Here is a 12,125-nt window from a genome sequence, read left to right as displayed (position 1 = left end):
CCTTCTTCTCTGCTGAAGTCAGGACTGGACACAGAGTTTGCTGTAAGCCCAGTGCTGCCAGGAGCCCCGGAAGGACAAGGGCAGTCCAGTAAAATATGTAACGTGTCCCAAGACCCCACACTACGGGCTAGAAATGCTTCTTTCAAAGTTACAGGATTTCTAGTTTCTTGCCACTGCCACGGCTGCCAGCCACTGCCTTTGGCAAGGAGGTGGGTGACTCAAGTGTGAGCTATAGGACTTGGCAAGAGGACACCAAACCAAAAGGCCTCCAGGCAGGAAGCTCCAAAAAGGGCCCCCTGCAGAAAGAGTTTGTCTACAGGCAACCCTCGAGATGGAGATGGCATTCCGCTGTGACTAGCAAATTCAGGAAGAAGAGTGAATATTTCAAAGGTCCAATAGCACTTACCATTCTGCTTCAGAACTTTGAAAAACTTTTCGGGGGGGGCCAGGCTAAAGATATGACCACACTCTTAAAATCACTGCAGTGCCTTCACTACATGACATAAAGAACACCCCCCGTAGCCCTGCAAAGTTCAATATCAAATAAAATTGCAAAGAATTTCACATCTATCTTCAAACAAAATGTATTACATTTGGATGCAATGAAATTTTCTTTCCCAAACTTAAAATTACCTCACTTTACCAAAGATATAAATAAACCTCCCAACATCCATCTATGAGGAAATAATTGCATTATTAATGTTAATTACATAGGTGAGTGTGTGCTGTGCTGTATAGGGCGATCAACTTGACCTGATTTGCCTAGAATGTCCTGGTTTTAGCACCAAAAGTCCCACATCCTCGAAAACCCCTCAGTCCTTGGCAAACCAGGAAGACTGGTCCCCCTAACGCTGCAAGAAAATTGATGTGTGTTTTGTGAAGGGGAAAACAGAAGAGACAGTTAAAATGCAGAAGTACTCAATGCGAAGTCTGTTTGCAGCAATAGCTCCCAGTTCCTTTTCATAGTAAAAAAGAAAAAAAAAAACCACCACACTTGCCTCTCCCTTCCCCCTTTCTTTCTACTCTCCCAAAACAGAGTTAGGAAAAGGCATTTTCCTCCTCTTGCATGATGGAGATGTCAGCACAGGACTGACTGTTGAGGTGTTGACCGTCATCGCCAGCAAGCTCCCGCACCCAGCTTCAGCGGGACCGGAAACGTCACCTGCTTTCATGTACACGTGAGACTTACATGATGTTACAAACCAATGCTACCTCACTTTAAAAAATAACAAAATAAAACTCAAAAAAACAAACAAAACCAAAATAATAAAACAAACAACTAGTGATTCAGGTTATCAACAGCAAGAATGTGTCCTCAAACTAAAAATCCAAGAACCCTGGCAAAAATAAGATCCACCTTGCAAATAGGGTGTTAAACAGATGAGAGGCAATTAACAAGTGACTGCTTTACTAACAGCTGAGTGGAGACCTAGGCACTCTTCTACAAACTCTAAGGCCCAGATTCAAAGCAGGTGGCTCCCTACCCACAATAGTGAAGCAAAGCTCCTGCAACAGGAGTTTAAGCAAAGGTTTTTGAAGCCTCTGGTGAGGTTAACAACCAGCTTCTAAGAATTTAGTTTCAAACTGAAAGGTAAGACCATCTAAGGCAAGAAAGACCACACACTTCCTGGACCTAAAGCCTCGCAGAAACCATCACTGTTCACCACTCCATGGCACCCAGTCTACCTCCTCACCCAACCTCCCTCGGGTTTTGCCCCAAGATAGGCTGGCAATTTTTAGATGCTCTTGAATCTTAGAACTCCTTAGTTTCCCTTTATGCATCAGTAAATGGAACCAAATGAAGGTCATACAACTTCTTTCCCCCCACAGTAATACTAGTTTGTTGGGGGGAAGGGTTGGGATGTATTCAGAAACACTTTAAAAGAGAAACTATCTTTGAAAGTCCTACTGTGATAAGTCCTGGAGAATAACTTCCTTTCTTTCTAAGACCAAATACACTTTTCACTAGTGTTGATCTGATGGAGGAGAGGATGCCTTCTTGTCAGCTTTTCAACACATCCAATGACAAGATGGAGGGAGGTGTCTTAACCCCTAGAAGAAAGCACAGGAACCTGGAAGGCAGGAGCCAGGAGTGCATCTCTACCCTACAAGTCAACAGCTGGGTCCTTGAGGAAGACATGCTTCCCTTCTCTATACCTCAGTTTCTTCATTTAAAAAATCAAGGATCTGGGTGAAGATCATCTTTGGCATTCCTTCCAGCTCTAAAATTCTATGTGAAATTCCTCTGTGTATGTGAAAATGACAACGCCTATTAGAAGCATTTTTTGTACTCTGAAGATGAAGATTTAGGCATTAACAGAGAAATATAGTAACTTGCACTGGCAAAGATAACAAGACCAAGGCAGACTAAACTTGGAAGATTTAAAACAACCAAATGTCTAACAGTTGTTAAGTATGTGACCAAAAGGTTGAGGGGAAGCCTAAACTAGTATCAACTTACAAGCATTCTTCAATGCTCTGGAACCAATGCGAACAAGTAGATTCATCACGATTACCAGCTGCTGCTCCCCCTGCTAAATTTAACGATAACGTGAATTTTAATTCAGTGATCCCTCCCCCACACAAAAAAGAAAATTTTAAAAGCCTGAAAATACTTATGGAAAGCAAAGCAAAACTTTGACTCTAAAGGCAGGAGAAAAATTATCGTGATGACTGACTGCATTTAAGTCGCAGGAAGTTCTGGCTGGATACTGAGGACAGCGAGGCACGAGGCGCAACCCACTGGATAAGTATGAGATGTTTAACACCAAGGACTGGCATGTTTGACTGTGTGTGTCAAAGTCAAGACTGCCTTGCCGCCTACCAGGACCGCAAAACAATGTTCATTTCACTATCCATGAATAAATGGCAGAAGAAAAAAAAGCAAGCTGTTTCCTTTTTTCGTAGGACGAGCTGCAGAGTTTTGTCATGCAACTTGGTTGGGCGCCTGTGAGTGTCAATGCCCTCAGAGCAGCGGAGTCCGCAAAGGTAGGGTGTTTCCATTCCACAGACCTGAAGTGAGGACTGTCAACCGAGCCAGCAAATAGCCCCACCTTTCCGAGCAAAGGACTCCAGAGCTACCCTGTGCGGTAGCCCACAGTCTGTGAGTGAAGCCCCGGGCCGGACTTCACTCCTCTTGGGAGAGCCGCGCCAAGGGCCCCCATCGCGCACCACGCACACACAGCCTCTGGGCTACTAAAGAGGAAGTCAGGATGTCATGTCAAGAGGGTAAAGACAGCCCGACCACACGAGAGCCGCGGTATGGGCCAGTCTCCGGCTTGGCTGGGGGTCTCTTGGCTTGTCCCAGGCTGCCATCCCTTCTCCCTCTCCATCCACGGTCCTCCTCCCGGCGGCGCGGACCAGCCTCCCCTCGGCCCACCGGGGCTGGCGGAGCCCACGCTGCGCAGCGCCACAGGAGCCGGAGGAGCACCTCGAGCCTCCCCTCCCCCTGCCCAGCCCGGGCCCTCGGACAACGCACTCCCGCGCACCTCCGCACGCCAGCGGGAGCCCCGCCGCCCCTTCCCCAGCCCCCGGGGCTCCCCGGCCGCCGAGCCGTGCGCGCAGTTCCGACGGCCCAGGGCGGGGACCGAACCGGGGAGCAGAGCTGCAGCCGCCGGCTTTCGGAGCAGCCGGCGGCCGCACACACTCCTCCCCTTCGCCGCGAGTAAACAGCTCGCTGGCACGCTCCGCGCCGCGCCCCCATCCCCCCGCCGCGGCTCCGCGCCGCCCCGCGCGCCGGCGCCGCCGCCCCCTACCTGGTCGGTGAGTTTGAGCACTGCCATTCTTCTGCTCCTTGGCGCGCACACACATACAGGTCCCCGGCCCGCAGATGTCACGCCAGGAGCCGGGGAAGCGGAAGGGACTGCCAGGGGAAAGGAAAAAAAATCTGGCTCCCGAATTTGACAGCCCTCCCCCTGCTCCTCCTCCGCCGCCGCCTCCTCCTCCTCCCGCCGAGAGGCTGACACTGGCTAGTAGGGTTTGCAGCCGAGCCCGCCCGCCTTTATACAGGAAGTACCGGCTGCTGCCAGCCGGGCCGCCACTGACATCACCGCGCGCTGCCTCGCTCGCCGCCTCGACGCCTGGGCCGACGCTGCCTCCTGCCGCCCGCGGCCGCGCCTCGCAGCCCGCGGCCCTCGGCGCCCGCCCACGCCCGCGCCCGCGCCCGCCCCCGGCGCGCCGCCGTGGGGCCGGACTGTCGCCTGCTTCCGCACCTGCACTCTGCGCAGGGGTGAGCGGGACCGGGGCCCGTGGCCGCCCCCGCTGCCCCCACCCAGGGCATGCACGATTAGAGGCCCCTCTCCCGGGGGGCTGATCGTGACCCCCACCCCCACCCTCGCCCTGTCTCACACAAACACCCACAAACACAACCTGACGAGCAAGCCCTGTGGACACACCCCGAGGGACAAGAAAGGCTGCACTCACACGCAGCCAACTTCAACCCTGGAGATTGGATCACACGCCTTCCCCTAAACCTCTCCCGCTAATCCGGAATCAGACTGCACAGCACTTCAACTTATCCCACCTGGGCAAGGGGCCACTATGCTGATGCTCTCTTTGTGTAATACGGGAAGGCCCCGACGCTAATTCTTTAGCGAGTGTTTGTCAAACATTTGGAGGGTGGGGACAAGGGCTCTGGCCCTTGCATCTTGTTCTCCAGCTACCTCCCAGTTGGACACGCGCAGAACCCCATCATTAAATTCAAACTTTGGGTGTTGATTTGGGGAGGAAGGAGGTGGAGCGGAGTTACCAGAGAAGAAAAGAGGTCTTAAATTACCGCATTAATTGGGCTTTTGAGGATTTCCACCGGTTCTGACTCATTCATTTCTACAAAATCCAGTTACCATGCTCTTCAACAGATAGAAGACCCAGCTGTCAAACAGCATGGGATACACGCACAACGGTAATAGTCATAATCAGAGTAAAGTGTTAATACTTGTGGAATCTGAAGCAAACACTTATTCATTCAACAACCATGTACTGACTGCTGACTTTGTACCGGATACTGGCTAGACACAGTATGTAAAGGGGAGCATAAACATCTAAGATACCTAGTCTTAGGAGGTCTCTGACATAAATAGTCATCACTAATGAATGTAATTACAGAATGAGATAAGGGATCACAGGGGGAAAATAATACTTGTGAAGGAATCCATGACAGAGGAATCAGGCCAGACTGGTAGGTGAGGATGGGCTTCCCTGTGAAAGAGACAAGAGTTGAGATTCTTCAGGAGAAAGGGTTAAGTGGGCAAGTGTATGGGGTGATGCTCCCAGGCAGCCCCACGTGCCCCTGGCATGCCATGGAACAAACCTACAGTTGAACGGCAAGCCAAAACCACAGTATCTACCCTTCATTCACAAACCAAATGTGGACTCTTCCTCCCCACTTTCAGAGCCTCCCCAAAGGGTCTCTGTGAGAAAGGAGAGGAGGGATGGTAGCTTTTGCTTAGTATCCTCCCATTTATTATCTAACCATGGGCTTGGAATTCAGTCACACAGGCAAGGGGAACCAAGAAAGCACTCTCCTGGCTTCCACTCCACTATCCTCAGTGATGCACAGAGACAAAAAAAATTTCACTCCGAGGCCTCCCTCAAACACAAAATAGTTTGCTTTTGCCGCATCTATGAAGCAGTTCTTCAGTGCTGTTGTTGGTATGTCTATTTATTAATATCATCCTGCATGGCTTTGTAACTGCACAGGACACTGACTTCTCTACCTAAATATAGCTGTCTTTCAGAAGAGTGATAACATATGATTTGATTTGGCAGATGTACTCAAGGTCCACTTGCTTCATCATGGGCATGCCTACAGGTAAGTTCTTGGGACCTCGTTTGAAAGGAGGAGCAAGCAGTTCTCAACCCTTTCAGACCCATCATCCCTTTTTATAACTAGTATTTTTAACACTCATTACTATGAAATGAAATCCATAGGTAATATTACCTACCTATGCAAATTTCCCTCCAAATCAATATAATGTCCTAATTGTATAATAAAGGAAAAATAAAAAGGAAGCAATTTATAATTAATGTGTATTTCAATAAGTAAATGCTATAGCACACTCTATTGGAAGACAAATAGTAAGATGCTTGCACCCGTATGTAGAACCATTGTGAATGAGAGAACGACAAACGCAATCCAACTTGAATGTTTTATTAGCAACTCACATATAAACATTGGTGTTGTCATTGGTGACATGATTTTGTGAAAGGTTGAATAGTTCCTGGTCAAGTTCCAAACAAAATAAAGAGCGGAAGATTAAGCTAAATTTGCTGATATGGGTGCATTTACCAGAAAGTCTGGATTTAATGTGTGAGCTCATGAATTGAAAGTAACTCCAACAGTTTGCTTCATTGGTTAAAAAAACTCAGACTCAGTGGTGGTCTATATTTGATGAGATGGAGATGACAGAATGTCCCTGGTACAATGTAGAGGAAAAAAAATCCAAAGGTTTATGGAGACGGGAATGTTGGAGTGATTTTATCATGCATACTGTATACCCACCCCCAAACTATAAACCCCTACAGTAAGGCATTGAAAAATACATTAGTGGGACGTCCCTGGCGGTGCAGTGGCTAAGAATCCGCCTGCCAATGCAGGGGACACAGGTTCAAGCCCTGGTCTGGGAAGATCCCACATGCCACGGAGCAGCTAAGCCCGTGTGCCACAACTATTGAGCCTACACTCTAGAGCCCACGAGCTACAACTACTGAGCCTGCGTGCCACAACTACTGAAGCCTGCGTGCCTAGAGCCCGTGCTCCGCAACAAGAGAAGCCACCGCAAGGAGAAGCCTGCGCACCACAACCAAGGGTAGCCCCCGCTTGCTGCAACTAGAGAAAGCCCGCGTGCAGCAATGAAGACCCAACGCAGCCAAAAATAAATAAATAAATAATTTTTTAAAAAGAAAAATATATTAGTAAGGGGAGCACCAGAAAAGCTCTGTGGTAACTGGATATGATGGTGGGAGATGCTTCCATTGAGACGACTCCCTGATTTCTGCGAGAGTGGGATCCTGGGATGTCAAAGGCCAAGTGACAGCACTTAACTGGCAGGGACCAGGCAGACACTTACTATACTGGGTAGCAGGGACAAAGTGGTACTCAAAGGTCTTGACCTACAGGGATATTTGGTAATGCCCTAGGTGGCCACAGGAATGAAATATATGGAGAGACTTCTGAAATATTCTTTGATCTCTTTAACAAGTAAAACTCTAGGTCTGCTGCCTGAAACCTGACTTGAGCCATCAAATGAAATCATTCTTCTCATCCAGTTTCCATACCTCAGCCAGTTCACAGACACAGAGACCTTGATTGAAAGGGTAGCTGGTCCCCTTGAAGAAGAATCTTGCAGCATTGCCATAAATATATACTACAAATCTTCATCCAAGCCTTCCCCAGGGGAACCGGATGCCATTTATTAGGGTGACCATACACTGGGAAAAAGGAAGTACCCATCTATTTCAAGGATTATTTGATATTGTTTCCGAATTAATGTTAATTCCTGAGGATCCAAAAATATCACTGGGTCCACCAATCAAAGTGCAGCCTTATGGTAGTCAGATGGTAAATGGAGTTTTCACCCAAGTATATATCACCATGGATCCAGTAGGTTTGCAGACCCACCCTGTGGTTATTGCCCTACTTTTTTTTTTTTTTTTTTTTGCGGTACGTGGGCCTCTCACTGTTGTGGCCTCCCCCGTTGCGGAGCACAGGCTCCTGACGCGCAGGCTCAGTGACCATGGCTCATGGGCCCAGCGCTCCGCGGCATGTGGGATCCTCCCGGACCGGGGCACGAACCCGTGTCCCCTGCATCGGCAGGCGGACTCTCAACCACTGCGCCACCAGGGAAGCCCCTGCCCTACTTCTTGAATATATAATTAGAATTGACATGCCCAATTACTGGCAGAATCACCACATTATTTCTCTGACTTACAAAGTGAAGGCTATTGTAGTAGGAAGGGCCAAGTGGAAGCCTCCGGAAATTTCCTCTTGCTACCAGGATAGAAAACCAAAAGCAATACCATATCCCTGGAGAGATATAGAAATTAGGACCACCATAAAAGATGTGGATGATGCAAAAGTGGTGATACTATCACTTCCCACTTTTAACACACCTGTTTGACTTATCTAGTGGCAGGTGGATTTTAGAGAATAATTATGAATTGTTATGAACGTAATCAGATGGTAATGCCAGTTACAACTGCAATTCTATACGTGCTGTCTTCATCTATTCCAATTTGCACTAAATCTATTTTCTTTTATGTGGCGAGGCCAGCAGCATACCTTTATAGTCTTGTCTGTGGGATATAAACTCCTTTGCTCTCTGTCATAATCTAGTCTGCAGAGATCTTGATCACTATGTTAGATTCGTCAAGCTGATTAGACCTAATAAACAGGAAGTAACAAATACTTTAGACTTTTTTTTTTTTTTGGCCATACACGCGACATGCAGGATCTCAGTGCCCCGTCCAGGGATGGAAACTGTGCCCCCTGCAGTGGAAGTGCAGAGTCTTAACCACTGGACTGCCAGGGAAGTCTTAAAATTCACCATCTTAGTGAAGTTTCTGGAGATCCAAGTGATCTGAAAGATATCAAGATATCCCTCCAAGGTGAAAAACAAGTTGCTGCACCTTGTACCACCTACCACTAAAAATGAGACACAATACTTGTTGGGCCTCTTTGGATTTTGGAAGAAATATATACTGCATTTGAGTGTGGTGCTCTGACCCCTCTACCCAGTAACTCATAAGGCTGGCATTTTTTATCAGGAGTAAAGAAAAAGAAGACTCTGTAACAGGACCTTATGATCCAGAGGGATCCCATGATACTTGAAGTGTCTGTGGCAAATACATACATATACATCTGCCACTGGCAAACTCTAATAGAAGATCCACAATGCAGCTTTCTTTAGTTTCACAGCAAAGCCATGCCCTCTTCTGCAGATAACAATTCTCCATTTGAGAAACTGTACCTAGCTTGCTACTGAATTTGAATGACTGGCCATGAGACATCAAGTGACTATGCAACCTCAGCTGCCCATTATGAACTGGATGTTATCTGACCCATCAGCCCATAAGGTTGGGCATGCACAAGAGCAATCCCTCATCAAATGGAAGTGGTATGTAAGAGACAGCTTGAGCTGGTCCAGAAAGCACAAGTTGCCTTAGCCAGTGACTTAGATTCCTTTGATTCTTACTCCTGGTATATTGCCTCCTCATCATCTTCAATCAGTTAACTGGTTTACATACAGTTCTCCTCAATACACTGGCACAAGCTGGAAGTGGTCTGTTCTAGCATTAGAACTCCCATGAGGAATGCCCCTGATGGTAGTACTGAAGGGAAATTCTCTCAGCACAAAGAATGTCCTGCAGTGCCTTGGGTGTCTACTTTGTCTGGATTGAGAGATGGCCAGAGGTATAGACCTACACTCATTCACAGGCAATAGCTGATGGTTTTCCTGAACGGTCAATAACTTGGAAAGAAAAGATTGGGAGACTGACGACAAGGAGGTCTAGGGAAGAGGTATATGGATGCACTTCTCAGAGTGGGCACAAAGTGTGAGGATATCTGTGTACACCAAAGGGCATCCACTCAGAGAAGGCCTTCAAAATCAGGGGGATGACACATTTGATGGAGTTGGCCTCTTTTTCCACCTACTGCAGTGCTTGCACAAAGTAGCCATGCAGTCAGGAGCAAAGGATATTCATGGGCTCAAGAACATGGGCTTCCCCACAGTAAGGTTCATATCTACCAACATCAGAGATCACCCGTTGAGTTCCAATATGGCACTATTTCCAGGAGAAAATAGCCAATAACCTAGTAACAGATTGATTGATTATACTGGACCCCTTCCATCATGGAAGGGACAGCTATTTGTCTTACTGGAATAAACACATATTTTGGATATAGATTTGCTTTCTATGCTCAGAATATTTCTGATATTATTACCAACCATGAACTCATTATACCTTACTCACTGTTATGATATTCTACATATTACTTCTTTCCAGGGAACTCATTTCATAGTAAAATAAATGCAGCAATGGACTCGTGCAAATGGAATTTGGGGGGGCGGTGCCACACTGCACGGCTTATGGGATCTTAGTTCCCTGACCAGGGATTGAACCTGGGTACTCAGCAGTGAAAGTGCAGAGTCCTAACCACTGGACCACCAGGGAATTCCCTGGAATTTGGTAGTCTTATCATATGCCCCACCAGCCAGAAGCTCCTGGAAGGATGATGGAATAGCCCACTGAGTTCTGGTGCCAGTTAGGAAATAACATGTTAAAAACTGAAGTTCCGTTGTATAGGATGCAGTATATGCTTTGAGGCAGTGCCAATACATAGTACCGTTTCTTTCAAAATACACAGGTTCAAGAATCAAGGGGTGGGGAAAGTGGAAGTGGTTCCTCTCATCATTATACCCAATAATCCACTCACACAATTTCTGTTTCCAGTTCCTGTAACTTTGAGCCCTGATGGTTTGGAGATTTTACTTCCCAACAGAGGAATATTTCCACCAGGGATCACAACTATGGTTCCACTGAGGTTGAGGTTGAGATGGTACCTCGGCACTTTGGGCTCCTCGTACTATAGAAAAAAATCAGGTGAAGAAGCGGGTGCTGTCCTGGCTGGGGTGATTGGTTCCAATTGCCAAGAGGAAATTGGCTTTTCTGCTTCACAGTGGGGACAGGGAAGACTACGGGGACAAAAGGAGTGCATTCTTGGGCTTCCCTGGTGGCGCAGTGGTTGAGAGTCCGCCTGCCGATACAGGGGACACGGGTTCGTGCCCCGGTCTGGGAGGATCCCACATGCCGCGGAGCGGCTGGGCCCGTGAGCCATGGCCGCTGAGCCTGCACGTCCGGAGCCTGTGCTCCGCAACGGGAGAGGCCACAACAGTGAGAGGCCGGCATACCGCAAAAAAAAAAAAGGGTGCATTCTTGATTTTCTGTGATACCTCTTAGCACTTCCGTGTCCTATGGTAAAAGTTAATGGAAAGCTACTATAATTTTTTTTAAAAGAGTTTAAAAGTAGATTCACACCCTTCAGGAATGAAGGTGTGAGTCTTGCACACTTTTAGTTCTGGTAACTAAACTTTTCCCTTTGTTCCCCAGCCCAACTGACGCCGCTGCTTCCCTCTTTGCTTTTTCAGTCCTCCAACACCTGTTTCAGCAATGCTCCATATTAAATTATTTCTGTGGTTTGTTTTCCCGACTAGATCCTGTCTGCTACAACAACAGAGGTGCATCCCTGAAATAAAAAAAAATCACTGAATATTAAAACCATATAAAACAAAACAAAAATATTATGTTTACATGTAAAGTGGGTTAAGCTCTAGGCTAAGATAATTAAAAACAGATTTTTTTCACCTACATGAATATTCAGTGGGACATTTGAAATTCGACATTGCATGACACCTAGTATCTCTGATCCCCACCAAATAAATGCTTGGAACTTCCCTACTCTTTGTGACAACCAAATACACTCCCTCAAATTTCAAAAATATTCCCTAAGAGGCAACCCTCAGATCTACTGTACTGCAGTGATCACTACCTATGATTTTAATAAATCCACCCAACTTACTATGTCACATTTCACCGTGGTTGTTTTCTTTACTTGATTTATGCTTTTTTTTTTTTTTTTTGGCCACACCACGTGGCATGTGAGATCTTAGTTCCCCAACCAGGGATCGAACCGTGCTCCATGCCATGGAAGCATAGTAGTCTTAACCACGGGACCGCCAGGGAAGTCCCCTGACTTATGCATCTTAAACTTGTGTAAATATAAATACACACATAAATATATGCTTGCCTATATACCCATGTATGTCTATATGAATATATATGCCTGTGAATATACAAAACATATGAATGTATAATATATATCACTGTAGTGGACGCTGTGGTGTGCCACCCAGTTCCTACCTCCAAGACCAAAGCCCTCGCTCCCCCAACTCCTGAGAATGTTGCCTGCTGACAGCCTGCGTTTGTCTTCCCCACAAGAACTGGCCTCAGCCCAGTGTAATCGCCTCACCCGAGATTACAACACCTCCCTGGAGGTATTGCTATCCAGTGAGTGGAAGGGAACAGAGGCCCAGCCCCCTAACCTCAATGTGGGACACTTTAGCCCC

General features: G+C 47.1%; 1 protein-coding gene, 1 long non-coding RNA gene and 1 other non-coding gene across 7 annotated transcripts in view; all 3 read right to left on the bottom strand.

Moving 5' to 3' along the window:
• The window catches only part of ANKRD44 (ankyrin repeat domain 44), a 320,445-nt gene extending 316,462 nt beyond the window's left edge, over positions 1-3,983 (bottom strand). For 2 of the 4 annotated variants that reach the window (XM_027125206.1, XM_027125223.1), the window contains exon 1: positions 3,756-3,916. In XM_027125206.1, coding sequence (XP_026981007.1) covers positions 3,756-3,782 — 27 coding nt within the window. In that variant the 5' untranslated portion in view covers positions 3,783-3,916. Of the gene's footprint in view, positions 1-3,755 lie in introns of all 4 variants that reach the window. The other 2 variants (XM_027125234.1, XM_027125216.1) reach the window with 2 other exon arrangements.
• A 6,117-nt stretch (positions 3,984-10,100) lies between these two features.
• Positions 10,101-10,173, bottom strand: TRNAE-UUC (transfer RNA glutamic acid (anticodon UUC)). The gene has a single exon. It is a non-coding gene; the product is annotated as a tRNA-Glu (tRNA).
• A 719-nt stretch (positions 10,174-10,892) lies between these two features.
• The window catches only part of LOC113630006 (uncharacterized), a 36,217-nt gene continuing 34,984 nt past the window's right edge, over positions 10,893-12,125 (bottom strand). For both annotated transcript variants that reach the window (XR_003436794.1, XR_003436795.1), the window contains one exon: positions 10,893-11,245. This is a non-coding gene — a long non-coding RNA (uncharacterized LOC113630006). The remainder of the gene's footprint in view (positions 11,246-12,125) is intronic.

Source organism: Aethalodelphis obliquidens, unplaced genomic scaffold (assembly GCF_003676395.1).
Source record: "Aethalodelphis obliquidens isolate GAN/ISIS:26980383/991018 unplaced genomic scaffold, ASM367639v1 scaffold2, whole genome shotgun sequence".
Classification (NCBI taxonomy): Eukaryota; Metazoa; Chordata; class Mammalia; order Artiodactyla; family Delphinidae; genus Aethalodelphis; species Aethalodelphis obliquidens.
This window is presented reverse-complemented; position numbering and strand designations above follow the sequence as displayed.